We start from the raw sequence: 16,901 nt of genomic DNA, 5'->3' as shown, positions 1-16,901 counted from the left end.
TAACCCTGAGTGTTTACTAGTTATAGTATCAATAAAATAAATATAACTCAAAGTTCACTTACTGCGCCCTTTTGCCGTGTCTATTAAACACAGTGAGTTCACAGTGCTGCTGTTTCCGGGGTGATGATCGGTCACTTGACAGGAAACGTTGATGCGGAAGAGCAGGGACTTACCTCTACTCTGCAGTGCAGTCTGGGAGCTGTCAATCGTATCGCATTGTACCTTTGCCAAAAGATCTGTCCTGCTCACCACTGTTTATGTTTACTCACAGTGGTAATAAGTGATGAGAATTGCAAATATGTAGTCTTGGACACAGTAACGTCTTGTTTTTTATTCCGTATGTAAAAAAACACTCTTGAATTGGCTTCTGACATCGCAGCCGGGGCCCTGTATCTCCATCATTTAACAACCTGCTACCAGCGTTAGCCTGTTTGCTTGTCTTTTCACTGATGTTGTCAGCTGTTTTTGGTCAAGAAACATGGGTCATTAACAGTCATCGGCCAATAAACAACAACGGTAAGCTGTGACTATTTGTGTTGCTGATTAACATTTGTCTTCATACACGCTAGCCTTAGCACTTGTGACATACGCAGACCTCATGAAAACCAGTAAATACTTTGAAGATCGCAAACAATCATTGTATTAAAACGTATGTAGTAAGAACAACGCTTGTACTGGAAATCTCAGGACAAGAACAAGTAATATGACACTGAATAAAATGTACAATGTTTATGTTCGTACATTGTTCTGGCATCCTTCTTCACCTCAGAAAGCTGCTAGTGTAGGCTTTCAGATAAGTTTGTTTAATTCACAATACAATCTGTTTCGGCCTGTATATAAGGGTATATTCTTTTGAGTAATAATGATGGTTAAGGATGACCTCATCATGTGTGCTCGTGGTAGATTATTGGTGTTATTTATTAAACACTGACTCAGATGGGTTTATCTTTCTTGCTACAGTCCTGTGTGGCTTCTTAGTGAAATATGACTTGAGCCCACCTAGTTACTCTTTGTACTTAATTGAGTAATATACGTTTATGATTGTGTTTTTACAGGTGTGATGCGTCTATGTGTGCTGAGTGTTTAACATCACCCAAAAACACTAAGGAGGATGAATGCAGAGGAGGTGGAGCTGCTCAGTGACTCCAAATACAGGAATTATGTTGCCGCTGTGGACAAAGCCCTCAAGAACTTTGAGTATTCCAGTGAATGGGCTGATCTTATCTCAGCTCTGGGAAAACTCAACAAGGTAAGTTTAGGTCGAAGGAGCCAGTCAAAAATGTCTAAGAAAAGTATATTGTTTATAAATGAACAATAGCATTTTACACAATTTCTGGAAGTCATTTTCTGATTTGTACCCTGTTGTTTTTGTTGTTACTATTATTTGGACAGTATCACTATATTACTTTTTGTTTTTGACCTATATTAACCTAAACTGGCTCTTGTGAGCTTTAAGCCATGTTATAATATTGTTACCTCATCAAAAACATACCTGTAGTTGTGTTTTGTTTCATTCACACATGTTAACAGCTTCTCATCCTCTAAATTTACAGGTTTTACAGAACAATGCTAAATACCAAGTGGTGCCCAAGAAGCTGACAATAGGCAAACGGCTGGCCCAATGCCTCCACCCTGCCCTTCCGAGTGGGGTCCACCGCAAAGCCTTGGAAACCTATGAGATCATTTTCAAAATAATTGGTTCCAAGAGGCTAGCAAAAGATCTCTTCCTCTACAGGTAATTATGCAGCAGTTTTTTACACCACTAGGTGCCAGTACAGCAGTGTTTATGTATCTTCAACATGATTTTCTGTTTTATGATATTTGCAGCGCTGGACTCTTCCCTTTACTGTCCAATGCTGCTATGTCTGTAAAACCTGTGCTTCTCGGACTCTATGAGACCTATTATCTGCCCTTGGGAAAGACTTTAAAACCAGGCCTACAGGGATTGCTGACTGGTGTACTTCCTGGTCTAGAGGAGGGATCTGAGTACTATGACAGGTATGTAGAGTGTAATTTTATAATTTTTTAAAAGATGAATATGGCCATGGATTTGTATAATTTCTATCAATTATTTATTGTTGAGTTACCTTTCCAAATCTAGCAACTGTTTTTCAGTTCAACAATGTTTGAATGTTATCCCTATAGCATTATAGGTAGTAACATAAAATATACTTTTTATTTGTATAATGTATTTTTTGAAATATTCAATCTAATATTGTGGAGGTTTTATTGTTTTGTTTTTTTATCTCTGTTTCTTATAGAACAAACACTTTGTTAGAAAAAGTGGCTGGTGCTGTGGAGCAGTCGGCCTTCTACAGTGCCTTGTGGGGCAGTATACTGACCAGCCCCGCAGTGCGTCTGCCTGGGGTCTCCTTTGTCCTGCTTCATCTCAACCGCAAGCTCTCAATGGAAGACCAGCTTTATGTCATGGGAAATGATATTGAACTGATGGTACGTAAAAGATAATTTTATCAGCTAGCCTGCTGTCCTGAACATTATATTTTGGCCTAATGGGAATGGATAAAGGAATTCTTTATTGTTAGAATCAGGCCCCCTGATCGTGTGTTGATTTTGCTGACAGGTGGAAGCAGTCAGTACCTCTGTCCAGGACTCAAGTGTGCTCGTCCAAAGAAGCACCCTGGACCTGATACTCTTCTGCTTTCCCTTCCATATGAGTCAGGTAGTATAACACTTGCTTGATCTTTGAGCTACAGTATTTCTTGGAAACTGCAACATAATAGTGCTGTTAAAATAGATTTTTATACAACTGTAATAGTCAAATAGTACAGTGTTTGTATAATTTGATGTGTGAATCTATAACTTTCATGGTGCAACCTAGTCAACTACAGGTTACTTGTAGTTGACTAGGTTGCACCCCCCCCCGAAAAAATAAAATAAATGAAATGATATAATAACATTTAATTAAATATCAAATAAAAAAAATAAAATTAAATTAACATCAAATGAATAAATTAAAATTAAATAAATATCAAAATAATACATTAAAATTAAATAAAACCTGAAAAAACTCCATCGTCTTATCAGCGTGACTGAGGTGTAATGAGGTGGGGTCTTAACTTATTTGGCTTCATACTGTCCGCTGCCAACATTTTCAGACACAGCAGACACCAGTCTGTCCTCGTGTCCCACCAGAGTCACGATAAAGCCAAGTGCTAAATACGCTTCATCAGACTTCCTCGTCTTATTTTTCGGGTGACTTTACCTCCGCCTTTCTTTTCATCCCTCTTAAAATGTTTTCCATAGTGTCTCTTTAGCAAAAGTGTTTCTTGTTCACTGCCCTGTGTTACGATCTGTTCGCTCTCCCCTGCTCTTTGCTGTGCGCGCGCTGTACTACAGTACAGTACTACAGTGTCATACGCGTCATACGCGCCCCCCCCCCCCCCCCCCCCCCGTATCTCACCGCGCCTCCCCAGGGGGGCGCACCCCACTATTTGAGAACCACTGGGCTAAGACAAGCGCTCCTTGCAGATTCTTTTTGCTTGGTTGTAACTTTATATAGAAGGTAGACTACAGACATGTTTTGTTATATTGTGTTGTAATCAGGCAACCCGCCCAGACATGATCCGGATCCTGTCAGCAGCTTTGCATGTGGTTTTGAGAAGAGACATGTCCCTGAACCGCAGACTCTACGCCTGGCTGCTGGGTGCGAACTTCAATTATACTTACATTGACATGTATATCAGAGATCAAAATTGAATATTAAAGCTATGAGAATTTTACAAAATTTGATAAAGTCAGACTTCATCTGATTATAATGACCTCTTCCTTTCACTGTTTAAAACTCAGATACCCCAGCTTAAATACAAGTAATGGTGATGATGCAGAATTTACTCGGAGCAATATCTGTATCTACCTTATTTTCTGTGATTTGCTTATTTTTCTTTATTCACTTGACTAACAACATCATTTTGGAACCTCTGATATACATTTTTACCAAAGCATTACATAGAGATTCATACATACAGGATTTTCACTGTAGTCATATTATATTTTTTTCTTACTTGCATTCTAATTGTGGAAAAAATGCTGGTAAGTATGTGCGTTTGCCAGGAAATCACACTTAGTGTTACTTTTTTGTTACAGTTAGTTACAATTATAATATTACATTATAAGAGCTTTTCCAAGCTGCTAATCATAGCATGCTAATAATTTTGACTTCATGATATTGTAGTAACTATTGTTATTAACCCTGCATGTGTATGGTTTTAAAGGCTTTGACAACAATGGGGTGATGGTAGGCCCTCGCAGTACACGGCAGAGCAATCCAGAAGAGCACGCTAGCCATTACTTCAATGCCTACTCTAAAGATATGTTGGTGCAGGTGAGGCTTATGTTTTTGAGGACACTGTTTTAATTCACCCAAATGTTTAAAAAGCACATCAAGCTTTAGACAGAGCTTTATTCTGCTGCTATATTTGTTTTTGTTTTTTTTGTCAACCAAACTCCTGGGTCCAGATATGTCCTGCTCTTTACCCTATTCCCTGCAGCATGGCTTTTGAAAACTGCTTACCATAACTGAACACTGAACATTGCCCTGGTTGTGCAAGTTCTGCTCTGGTACACCAGGGCTTGGGAGTGGGTCGCAGAAAGCAGCAAGTGAAGTTTTTGTTTTTGGTTTGCTCTTGTGCCATCTGGTCTGATGCAGTTTTGCAGCTCCCTCCTTGGGGAGATGTTTGTTACTACGGGGACTGTCTGTTCAGGCTTCAGCCAATTATGTGACAGGCCATGCGTGAAGCACACAGGACTAAGATGAATATGGCATAAGTCAATACAGTTGGCTTTTTTTTACAGAATTAATGCATTTATGTGTTTGAAGAGGTCTTTATGTTTGTGTATTGTTTTTAGGCAATGGTGGGAATATTGCAGGGCAAAGCCAGAGGTGGTGAAGAGGAAAGCATTCTTATGCATGACCTTAAGCCATTTCGCATCCTCATCAGCCTCCTGGATAAACCAGAGCTTGGTAAAAAAAATTATTGATAAGCAAATTACTGCACTAAATCTTGATGAAAATGTTTTAAATCAATAAAAAAAAAGAATCAAAATAAAACCTGTTGTTTTTCAGGTCCAGCAATCCTTGAAGATGTTTTAATTGAGGTATTTCGTACTTTACATACACAGTGTCAAACAGAGTTGGATCTCCAAAGTCAAAGTCCATTTAGCAAAGATCACACACACCTCAGCAGGTTTGTACATAGTATACTGTCTTGAGAATAGTTCAGTTGGTTCAATATAATTCTGTCACTGACAAATGTATTTTCCTCAGTAAACTACGTGAAAATAAAAAAACGGCAGAGCTAATAAAAACAGCCAATTTGCTGTTCAATTCATTTGAGCCCTACTACATGTGGGACTACATCTCCCGCTGGTTTGAGGAGTGTTGCAGGTATGTAGGGATTCCACATTAGAAATGTAATAGCACATAATTATTTGCAGTAAAATACAAAACTAAAATATGACATTTACAGAAGGACAGTGACCAGTGGAGCTCAGGGCCCTCGACACGCCGGGGCCATAGACTGTCCAGAACTCTCTCTGGTGGAGTTTTGTCAGCTCGTCGATTTTCTTCTGGATATTGTTTCATTGGTGAGTTTGTTTTCTTGATTAATATTTCAATGTATTCATTTCCCTTTCCTAATTTCCTAATTCCTTTTATTGAAACTCTTCAATTAAAATTCCCCTTTACATTCTTCCACTGTCCTCTTTTGTTTACCTATTTTACCTAATGCCAGAATATTCTTTTTCTAATTCATATTATGTTTTCAGTATATGTTTAGTAGTATGTTATTCTCAACTATTTCTGTACATTGCCTAAATTGTGCTTTGCTCTTCCACCAAAGTGACTCTGACCTTGTTTGTTTCAGCCTCATTCATAACATTTTCAATTTGGCATTTTTTTGTTTGTTACTGGCGGTCACTTGGGTGTGTTCTTCTCTGCAATCCTTACACAGGTTCAGATGTGCCTGTGAAGTTTCCCTTCTACAGTACACTGCCTAAATAGTATTTCCAATCTAAATAGTTTGGAAATGCCTTTGTTTTATGCTTTGGTGTTTCTGTAGTGTTCTGAGTTTGTGAATGAGAGAGAATTTGAGTGTTAATGCAAACAAAGTCTTGCCTGTGCTCTGCTTGCTCCTGTCTGTTCAAACTATCTGCTCTCTCTCCCTGAAGCCTACTAGAAGCATGAGGGTAATCTGCCAGGTAAAGTACTGCTCTTTCCTGCCTTTCAACCTCACTCTGCTTCACTCAGGCTATGATCACATTTCCGCAATTTCCTGCCAACATTCCTAAGACCATTTTCTTTCGTTTTGCCTGAAGTCATCATTTAAAAGATTGGCTCATAATAATAATGCCATGTTTGTACTGGCTATTTGGTGTGGATCTTGTGAAAATGAAATCTTTGCTCATTGTGAATGTGCAGTTTAAGCATGCATGCATATAGAACCACTAAACTCACATATTTGGAAGAAATGTAATGTTGAATGTCCTATGCTTATTACAGCTTTTTATTGTTTTGACGCATACATATATTTAACATTTGTCCTTAGCTCTTTGCTTGTTTAAAATAAATGTTATGTTAAACTATGGGATGAAGAAATATACTAGATTTTGATTACTTATCGTTTGAATAATAGCAGAAAAAGTTTAATTTTAATTACAATGCACAACTCATCATTTAGAATCCATCAGAGGTTGTGTATACTTTTGAGTCAAAAGAAAGATGACTGTAGTTTTTCAGACCTCCACATCTCACTTCTGAACTGTATTTCTCAGGAAACATACATAGAGATCCAGACAGAGCATCTCCCTCAGCTGCTGCTGCGGATGGTGGCTGCTCTCACTGTTCACCTCCAAGCTCTGGGCCTTGGAGAACTCACCCACTGCCTTCGCCTCTGTTCAAAAATTCTCAGTAAAGTGCAGCCCCCCCTGGTCTCACCTCTAGTGTTACCCCTGGGCCCTCAGGCACCAGGCATTTCAAACCCTACTACTGCTCCATCACATTCAGCATCAGACAGGCCCAAAGACAAGGAGGAGAGACAGGTGAGGATTCAAAAGTTTTCTATTCAACTTTTAGCTTTTCTGTAGTCACTTCCAACTATATTTTAGGATTACTTTTTTTTTTTTTTTTATTCTGAGCTTTCTGTCTAAGCAAATCACACTTTCAAAGCTTTTTTCTCCAAAATGCTGTCTCTAAGGCTCTGGTCAAAAGTGAATATAATTTAATCAGAGTAGATTTTTAGGGTTGTAAAGATCAATGTCCCTTGATCAAGAGAAATCTGAAATTCTAAGCCCAAATGAATAAAAGTATTTCAGACTCATGAGGCCAAGGCAGATAGAAAGAAAACAAAGACAGAAGATGGTTCACCTACAGCTGAGCCCAGTCTGGCTTTGCCTTCAGTAAATGAGAAGACAGGATTTTGTGACCCCCCTCCCTGGAGGTGTCGTAGTCATCAGAGTGGAAAACACTCTGCATATATCTATGGGATACCATAACAGTCCCAGCCCCACCCAGAGGAATACAGGGGGAATTTGGCTTCACATGCCATCTGAGTCCAAATGCCAAGAGCTGTACTGCAATCTAGATTTTAGGTTTCATTTTCAAATATTTTAGTTGGATTCACAACACCTGTGTACACTTCTTTAGTATGTTGAACCCATCCAAATATTAGAATTTATATGAGATACATTCATAAAGACATTTTAATTTTCTGCAGACTCCTCCTTCAACCTTAGAGCTACCCATAAGTGGAGAAGTATTTGAGGAGGGTGAGAATCGTCCCAGCGCGCGCTCCCCTGAGATTGGCTTTACAGACTTTGTGCAGTACCAGGGCGATGGAGAGGAAGCCAACAGGACCCCTAATGCCACCCCAACTCTCAAAACTGGCCGACGCTCGTCAGGCCTGTCTCAGTCCAAACCTCTGGACAAACCTATTATGCAGTGCTGCCTGGAGCACTTCCAGCTGTTCCTCTCACGCCTCATCACACTGTATGTTGTCCCTAGTCAAGAGAGAGTGGAGGCCCAGCACATGGCAACCCTGGTGGTGGAAGGCTCTGTGTCCAGGGTTCAACAAACAGAACTATTTGAATCAGAGTTGGCCCAAAAAGAAATTGTTGCTGCATTTACTGCAGCCTGTCAGCTCTTCCTGGAGTGCTCTAGTTTTCCTGTCTATATTGCAGAAGGCAACCTGAAACCCTCAGCATCACAAGATGAGCAACTTAGTAAGAAGGATTCCACTCTGACTGTAATATTGGAGTAAAATTATTATGTATATGCTAAATCCCTTCTTCTTTTGACACAGACAATGAGCACGTAAGCCTCCCCATCTGGCTCCAGAACCTGATGGATGCCTGTTGCTTGGCCACAGACTTCTGCTTTCAGGGTGTAGCCATCTCATTGCTCATGGATCTGGTGGGGCTCACACAGTCGGTTGCCATGGTGGCAGCTGAAAGTGTGGCATCAGGAGGCAACTCTGAGTCAACCCAACCCATGAGCCCCAGCCAGGGACGAGTGGCTGTGGTCATCAGACCTCCACTCACTCAGGGAATCCTCAAGTACATTGCAGATAAGACCAACTTCTTTAAAGTAAGTCATAATGTTACGGACATTGTTTTGAGTTTAGAAACATAACTTTGTTATCCTTTCTGCAGAGTGTGGCTTTGATTCTGTGGGAGCAGCTAAGTGAAGTAACACCTCAGCACCATCAACGCAGTGTTGAACTTTTCTATCAACTCCACAACCTTGTCCCATCCTCCAGTATCTGCGAGGACGTTATTAGCAAGCAGCTCATGCACCGGGATAAGGTCTGGGCAAAATGTGCATTACTTTAATTAGATTTTTTTCCCTGCTTTCTGGCAGACAGAATTGCTCACATGATAAAGATTTTTAGTATTCTTAAGCAGAGCAATGAAGATCTTGGCTTGAGCATTTAATTAATTGAAACACCCATTGATTTCAATGTTATTTTTATTTAAGGATGTATGTATATATTAATGACAAACTTTAATTCCAGAGAATACGACTTGAGGCACATGTGAAGTTTTCCATTCTCTGGCACTTGACAAGAGACTTGAACATGACCAAGTCATCTCCTTTTAATCGCACTTTTGATAGGTTTGTGTTGTAAATGAAAAACTTTAAAATTCAAACTTGTAAACTCATATTGATTTCTAATAAATGGACTCACTTACTCTTGTCCTCTTTCATGTTTAGGTCACTCTTCATTATGTTGGACAGTCTATGCTATTGGGACCCTTGTACCAGTGCCGTGGGTCGAGCTTGGCTGAATCAAGTCCTTCAGCGCCATGATATTGCCCGAGTTTTAGAGCCACTTTTGCTTCTTCTGCTTCACCCAAAGACCCACAGAGTATCCATTCAGAGAGTGCAAGCCCAGCGCTACTGGGCTAGAGTATTTCCAGCACCCTCTGAACAAGACACTCTTGATACCTTTTACAACAGAGACTCTGGCTTCTCAGAAAGTAAGTACAAACCATATAACAGTGATCATTTGTTTATTTGCTTTGGATAAAATGTGTAATGTTGCCTATTTTGAAAAAAAATGTTTATTTTGTTGCCTTTTAGATGTGAGTCAACTTAATGGGGGAAGAATGACACAAGAGGAGCTGCAATGTTTGGCATTAAATGATATGGAGCCGTTTTGCCTTACAGTTAACCCTTTGAGTGACAGTCTGTCTTTGTTGAGTCTGAGCAGTGAGAATTTGCAACTGGCTTGCGAATACCAACCCAGTGACCATCAGGGGGAGCCACAAAGCTCTGAGTCGAGTGCCTCACAGTCATCTACAGTGGAGAACGGCAGTTTTGAAGACCCTGAAGGGGCAAATATCACTACATCAGAGCAGCAGACTGGCTCATCCGATTACATGTCAGACGATTCAATTGAAATGGCAGTGTCCGGCGTTGTGCAAGAGCTAATTGAAAGAGTTTTAAATTTAGTAGATGAGGGAGAAGGATCAAATGTGAATGAAAACTGGCCACAGACTGATACAGACAGTACTTCTTCAGATACCTCCACTGGGGTCCAACTTGACCAAGGCCCCCCTCTTGGATCTAATCATCAAACCTTACCTGAAATGTTAGCTGAAGGCACACTGGAGTTTCTCTCAGTCCCACCAGCTGCAGTAACTACAGAAGACCAGCACAAAGAGGGAATAACTCGCCACAGCTCTTCCCCTTCAATTGTAACTTTACCTGATAGCTTAGATCCAGCCACTCCTGACCACAGTTTGCACGTGGATGACCCTCAAACACGCAAACGTAGCCATAGTAGCACCCAGCTCAGTTTAAAAGGCAAGATTATGGAAAAACTAGCCGATAAATCTCCTGGCGCTAAACCCAAGATCAAAAAGTCAAAAAGGAAGGAAGAAGAGAGGCAGAAGAAAGCTGCCAATCAAAATGACAAGCTGAGACCTCCAAATATTTTCTTTGGGGACAGTCTGGATTTGGAAAACTGGTACAGCTGCGGAGAAGGAGAGGTGTCAGAGATTGAGAGTGACATGGGCTCTCCAATTGGAGGGTCGGTTGGGCCTGTGGGTGGTGGCACTGTCCCAGGGCGTAGAGCATCCTCTGCACCACCTCGCTTCAATATCCATCCTCTATACCAGCACGTTCTGCTATATTTACAACTATACGACTCCTCTCGCACACTCCACGCGTTGTCAGCTGTTGCTGCAATGTTAAGAGCAGCTCCTTCAGGGTTTGTAAGCGCAATCTCCACAACTAGCATCAACAACACCTACACACCACAACTCTCTCTGCTCCAGAATCTCCTCGCACGTCATAGAGTATCAGTAATGGGCAAAGACTTTTACTGTCCCATCCCACAAGACTCTCACTCCCATTCATTTCGTAGTGCAATGTATTTGGAAATCATCATATCATTGTGTCTTTATTTTTTGAGAAGTTATTATTCTGCACATGTGGCTGTTGGTTCGCAGGACTTGGCTGGAAACAGAGCCATGCAGCTTACCAGTGTTGAGGTTTTGACCCTGCTTTTCAATGAGCTTGCTAAAGCCACTGGAGGATCTGCTAAGGGCTTTGCCAGTTTTATCAGCGATGTTCTTTCCAAGTGCAAGGTTCAAAAGGTGGTGCTTCATTGTTTGCTGTCCACAATATTCAGTGCACAGAAATGGCATGAGCAGAGAGTTGCTGGAGTCAACGTGGCAACAGTGGAAGAAGGCTTGTCAGAAGACAGCATTATAAATCTTTCCGAGGACCAGATAGATAGTTGCAGTGCTGTCCAGTCTCAACTGTTAAGATTATTGCAGAGTCTGGTTGTCCTTGAGCATAGGGTGATGGTGCCAGCTGAGGAGGGGGGAGAAGGAGGTCCTGTGGGGGGAGGGGCAGGGGGATCTGGCCCGGGCACTGGTTCTGGGGCAGGTTTTGAAATTCTTGGTGGAGAAGTGGAGCATGTCAACCCTCAGCAGCCAATGACATCGCTGCAGTACCTTCCTGGGCAGCCTATCACAGCACAGGGTTTGTTTCTGTGCGCGGTCATCAGGGCGCTCCATCAGCATCACTCCTGTAAGATGCACCCCCAGTGGATCGGGCTTATCACAGCCACCCTGCCATACATGGGGCGTGTTCTGAGAAGGGTGGTGGCTTCTGTCACTCTACAACTGTGTAGGAACCTAGACAACTTACTGCAGCAGTACCGCTATGAGACTGGAATCAGTGATAGCAGGTACAGTATTAAAATGCTATGTGATTACAAGCTACAACTATTTCTCATCTTTTTTAAATGTACACTGTCAGTATCCCTCCTGATTCCATCTAGTTCAAGTAATTAAAACATTCTTACAATTGGACACTAGGTGGCAATCTTGGCTGTAAAATACTGATGTTTTGATGAAATTTTGCATGTGTTTCTTTGGATGGTCTGATTTTTATGTGTGGCTTAAATATATTTTTCCCTTTCTATTTTTTTTTTTTTTTCCTGAAGGCCCTCTTGGATGGCTCTATGTATTCCTCCTGATCTTATTCTAACTGTACTGGAAGGAGTGACTGCCATAATTCACTACTGCCTTCTGGACCCCACTTCCCAATACCACCAGGTGAGGGCACTATGATAAAAGTCATTAAAGCCTGATATGCAGTTACACTGTGTGCTTCGGCACTTCCATGTATAATTATAACTTTCTTTCCCAAAGTTACAAGTGAGTGTAGACCAGAAGCACTTGGCTGAGGCCCGTTCAGGAATCCTGTCCATCCTCCACACCATCATGTCATCAGTCACTCTGCTGTGGAGCCTACTTCACCAGGCAGACAGCTCAGATAAACCAGCTGCTGCTTCTGCGTGCTCAACTTCCAACATCAATCTGGGCTCCACTAAGGTACTACTGATCATGTAGTGTCAATTATGATGTATTTTGGGTTTATTTTTGGCTAAAAATAAAACCCATGATTTATGCGTGTGTTTTTGTGTTTTCTATGAAGAACCTTCGTCAACAGATCCTTGAACTGCTGGGTCCGATTTCCATGAACCATGGAGCCCACTTCATGGCAGCAATAGCCTATGTTTGGAACGAACGCAAACAAGTCAAGGCTCCTGTGAGAAATAAGGTACAACACAATTCAATGACATGAAAATAATCATATGGTTAAGATATGTATGTGGTTTCATATGATTTAAAATGCTTTTAATGTAGGTTATCCCTATAGCAAGTGAAGAACAGCTGCTCCTGGTTGAGTTGGTTCGTTCTGTGAGTGCCATGAGGACTGAAACTGTCATGCAAACAGTCAAAGAGGTTTTGAAACAGCCTCCTGCTATTGCAAAAGACAAGGTTTGTTTAATATAAATTTATGTATTCACAAAAAAATATATATTTATGTATGTATTTTTGTTCAATATTTAAATTTTTTTTAACCACAGAAACACCTTTCTTTGGAGGTCTGCATGTTGCAGTTTTTCTATGCTTATGTCCAGAGGTAAGTGACTAATTAAAAAAAACAAAACTGTAAAATGGTTGTGGATTCATGTTTCCTGTTTTGTCCCAGGATTCCAATTTCCAGCCTTGTAGACAGCTGGCCCTCTTTGCTGGCTCTGCTCAAGGATTCTGTACAGTTGGGCCTGCCTGCCCCAGGACAGTTCCTCATTCTGGGGTTGGTTTCATCATTATTGACATCCTCATGTCTCTTAAGGCTCTTTGTGTAGTGAATGTGTTAATACAAATTACACTTTCATACTGTTTTTCCTATCCAGAGTTTTGAATGAGTTCATATTGAAGAACCCCAATCTTGAAAGCAAAAAGGACCAACGGGAGCTGCAGGTATTACTCTATTAATTGTTTTTGCTAAACAAATAGTTTTCTCATTAAAGGTTACAGAGAAATGAATCCCTTCTATTTAGGATGTGACACATAAAATAGTAGAAGCAATTGGGACTGTTGCTGGTTCCTCTCTTGAGCAAACCACCTGGCTGAGAAGAAATCTGGAGGTGAAGCCATCTCCTCAGATTGTTGTGGATGGAGCCAACTTAGAGACGGATGTAGAAGGTCAGTCACTAAATGACATAGTTTGTCTAATACAAACAGTATTATTACATATTTTTGTAGAAAAGTGAATGTCAGATACACTGAAGCTTTTTGTGCTCTTTGGGTTCTTTTAGATTTAATGCTGACAGTGATGGAGGCTTCCAGCTTCACTCCATCAGTGTACAGTGTTCATGCCCTCACTTTGTTGGCTGAGGTAAAACACGCATACAGATAATTCTCTACTTGCAGTCTGTCTCTTAGCACACACCTGTTGTGCGGCCATCTTTAAATTTCATCTAACTGATATTTTGTCAATAGTATTGCCTCATCACACAAGCATGCTCAACTTAAGTTACTGATGACTCTCTCCTTAAATATGGTTTGCAGACCTCTATCAGAAAAGGAGCAGTGCAATTGAAAGAACAAGCTCAGTGCTTTTTCCCATTTATCTGCACATTGTTAGAGAGTAGATTCATTTAGCCCCTGCCACACTGCTGTTTACTGCACCGATTATTGGATTAGTTCATGTGACTGGACAAATACTGCACTGCACCTTTTCATGCTGTTCTGCTTTGACTGCCATGTACCTTTTTATTTGTAGGTATTGGCTCATTTATTGGACATGGTTTTCTACAGTGATGAGAAGGAAAGGGTAATCCCACTGCTGGTTAATATTATGCACTACGTAGTACCCTACCTCCGAAACCACAGGTGGGGACAGAATATGTTTGCTGTTGCACTGGGTATGAGAGGAAATACTGTATGTATGACTTCGTGTTGTGTTTGGTAGTGCTCACAATGCCCCCAGCTATAGGGCTTGCATCCAGCTGTTGAGCAGCCTCAGTGGGTATCAGTACACCCGTCGGGCCTGGAAGAAGGAGGCTTTTGACCTTTTCATGGACCATACCTTCTTCCAGATGGATTCCTCCTGTGTCAGTCAGTGAGTAGACTTGGGACCAGTTACATTTGTTACTTTTGTGTGCAAACTGAGTATTTTCTGACTGCCTTGGTTGGTTAATTTTCTTTTCAGTTGGAGAGCTATTATTGACCACTTGATGACACATGACAAGACAACATTTAGAGATCTCATGAGTAAGTTCCAAAGTGTATATGTGATACCGGCCTGTTGTATGAATGATGTTTCATATTGTTAATCCGTATCAAGTTATATGACTCTGAGCAGTGTGCCTTATGTTTCCCTGTAGCTCGTGTAGCTGTGGCTCAGAGCAGCTCCTTGAGTTTGTTCACAAACCGAGATGCTGAACTGGAACAAAGAGCCATGCTGCTCAAGCGTTTGGCCTTTACCATCTACAGCAGTGAAGTGGACCAGTATCAAAAATATCTACCAGATATCCAAGGTTAATTGTTTTAGTTTTCAGTTGGTGGAAAAATCAACATATGTTTAAATCTGATAACTGTGTATTGGCTTAAGGAACTGAGTTGGAAATAATGCCAATAGCTTTAAATTTTGTTTACTATCACTGGATAAGGCTATCTTCTTTAAGAAACCTGCTTTAAGAAACCTATGAAGTGTATCATCTGTGCTAGTATTTATATTATTTTTTTCATTTGTTGAATTTTTTTTTTCTGTGTTGGTGTGATTTCAGAGCGTCTGGTGGAGAGCCTGCGTCTTCCTCAGGTACCAATCCTTCATGCTCAGGTGTTTTTGTTCTTCAGAGTGCTTCTACTGCGCATGTCCCCTCAACACCTCACCTCTCTCTGGCCAACAATGATCACTGAACTGGTACAACACTCATTGTTGTCTTTTCAAATGAGATAGTGGATACAGTTACAACCTTAGGAATAAATATAACAAATATATGCATATTATAATACTTGTAGGTTCAGGTCTTTCTTTTGATGGAACAAGAGCTAACTGCAGATGAAGATATATCAAGGTAATCAATTTTATCTTTACTTATTTTATTCAGACAAAATGCTACCTCCAATACAATTTCATATACTTTGTTGTTGTGCAGGACTTCTGGGCCTTCTGTGGCTGGACTGGAGACCACTTACTCTGGAGGAAATGGTTTCTCCACATCCTACAACAGCCAGCGCTGGCTTAATCTTTATCTGTCTGCATGCAAGCTCCTGGACCTAGCTCTGACTCTTCCTCCTGAGAGCCTCCCACAGTTTCAGATGTCAGGAAAACAAGTCCAAAAGCATGTATTTGGTTTCACATGTTATTGTATATGCTTTGATCATTTCTTTTCTTCTTTTATAACAGGTATCGCTGGGCTTTTATCCCAGAGGCTTCAGATGATTCAGGTTTGGAAGGAAGACGCCAAGGGACTCACCAGAGAGAGTTCAAACCTTATGTCGTTCGGTTGGCTAAACTTTTGAGAAAGAGAGCCAAGGTAATATTCTGCTGTCTCTTCTAATTCTGCCATCTATAAATTAAAATAAGGACGGGGAGAAATCTTATGCACAGGCTTCCCCTCCTGGCCACAGTTGTTTGCCGAATGTCTCAGCCCTCTCTCTCCCCATTTCATGCTGCAACTGTCCTGTATAATAAAGCCATGGGTCATAATAATTGCCAAAATGGGCCATTTATTATAATAATTGTTTTAATAAAATATTAAAACAATTATTACAATAAATGTAATAACATACCTCTTGTATCCACATCCATTGCTGCAGTGAAATGAACATGTAACAATATTCTTCTTTATTCTTCCATAGAAAAACCCAGAGGAGGACTCCTCCACTCGCACCTTGTCCTGGGAGCCTGGTCATCTAATGCTGACCCTTTATGTCATCCGGAGTCTCGAACAGCTACTGCCCTTCTTCAACCTGCTCAGTCAAGTTTTCAACAGCAAATGCAGCAGCAGATCAGGCCCTGCCTACAGTCACAACCCCACGGACGCCTCATTCCCAGGAAACAAGGAGGGACATAAGCTGGAGAGCCAGAAAGTCTTTTGGAGCAGAGCTAGACAGAACATTGAGGAGATGGTGGAGAAAGACTTCCTTGAGGGCCTTATCAAAACGTAAAATTAAATATACAGATCAACACTAGTGACAAACCTCAACTTGTACATGAAAAATAAGGGATTATCAAGGGGAAATAGTTTGTACATGTTTTGTATTTATTATAATTTACTTTTCAAAGCCATTGTATTTAATTTTAATTATTTGTAAATATGGGGCAGAGCTTTGAAGACTTTTAACATGTTTCATGTACATCCTTCAGGACAATGTAAAGATGCTGTGCCATCCCATATTGATGTGACTTAATAAAAATTTCTACGAAGGGTTACAGACTGCTTCAATATATTTAATTTTACATGGTGTAAATGGTGCAATCTTTTAATTATATCAATCTGAATCAGATCAGCAGTTAATACGATTCAAAAGCAGGATAAATGAGAGAGGTTCTTGGCTGTATTAACCACCAG

General features: G+C 40.7%; 1 protein-coding gene across 1 annotated transcript; it reads left to right on the top strand.

The window, feature by feature from the left end:
• The first annotated feature begins 166 nt into the window (after nucleotides 1–166).
• Nucleotides 167–16,762, top strand: dop1a (DOP1 leucine zipper like protein A). Its single transcript, XM_033981684.2, has 37 exons — nucleotides 167–516; nucleotides 1,056–1,249; nucleotides 1,554–1,735; nucleotides 1,828–1,998; nucleotides 2,262–2,451; nucleotides 2,582–2,680; nucleotides 3,565–3,664; nucleotides 4,233–4,342; nucleotides 4,867–4,981; nucleotides 5,084–5,204; nucleotides 5,285–5,404; nucleotides 5,487–5,604; nucleotides 6,790–7,056; nucleotides 7,731–8,235; nucleotides 8,316–8,599; nucleotides 8,665–8,817; nucleotides 9,027–9,127; nucleotides 9,227–9,492; nucleotides 9,596–11,714; nucleotides 11,973–12,084; nucleotides 12,181–12,363; nucleotides 12,467–12,592; nucleotides 12,679–12,813; nucleotides 12,903–12,958; nucleotides 13,028–13,132; nucleotides 13,233–13,299; nucleotides 13,380–13,524; nucleotides 13,638–13,717; nucleotides 14,105–14,214; nucleotides 14,294–14,443; nucleotides 14,534–14,595; nucleotides 14,709–14,861; nucleotides 15,111–15,247; nucleotides 15,346–15,401; nucleotides 15,483–15,647; nucleotides 15,734–15,863; nucleotides 16,189–16,762. Exons 2-37 carry the CDS (start codon nucleotides 1,112–1,114, stop codon nucleotides 16,495–16,497), a joined length of 7,440 nt encoding a protein of 2,479 aa, XP_033837575.1. The 5' UTR covers nucleotides 167–516; nucleotides 1,056–1,111; the 3' UTR covers nucleotides 16,498–16,762.
• The last annotated feature ends 139 nt before the right edge of the window (nucleotides 16,763–16,901 follow it).

The sequence above is a fragment of the Periophthalmus magnuspinnatus genome, chromosome 16 (genome assembly GCF_009829125.3).
Source record: "Periophthalmus magnuspinnatus isolate fPerMag1 chromosome 16, fPerMag1.2.pri, whole genome shotgun sequence".
NCBI classification, from domain to species: domain Eukaryota; kingdom Metazoa; phylum Chordata; class Actinopteri; order Gobiiformes; family Gobiidae; genus Periophthalmus; species Periophthalmus magnuspinnatus.
Note: the sequence above shows the minus strand (reverse complement) of the source record. Positions and strands in the feature narration are given on the sequence as shown.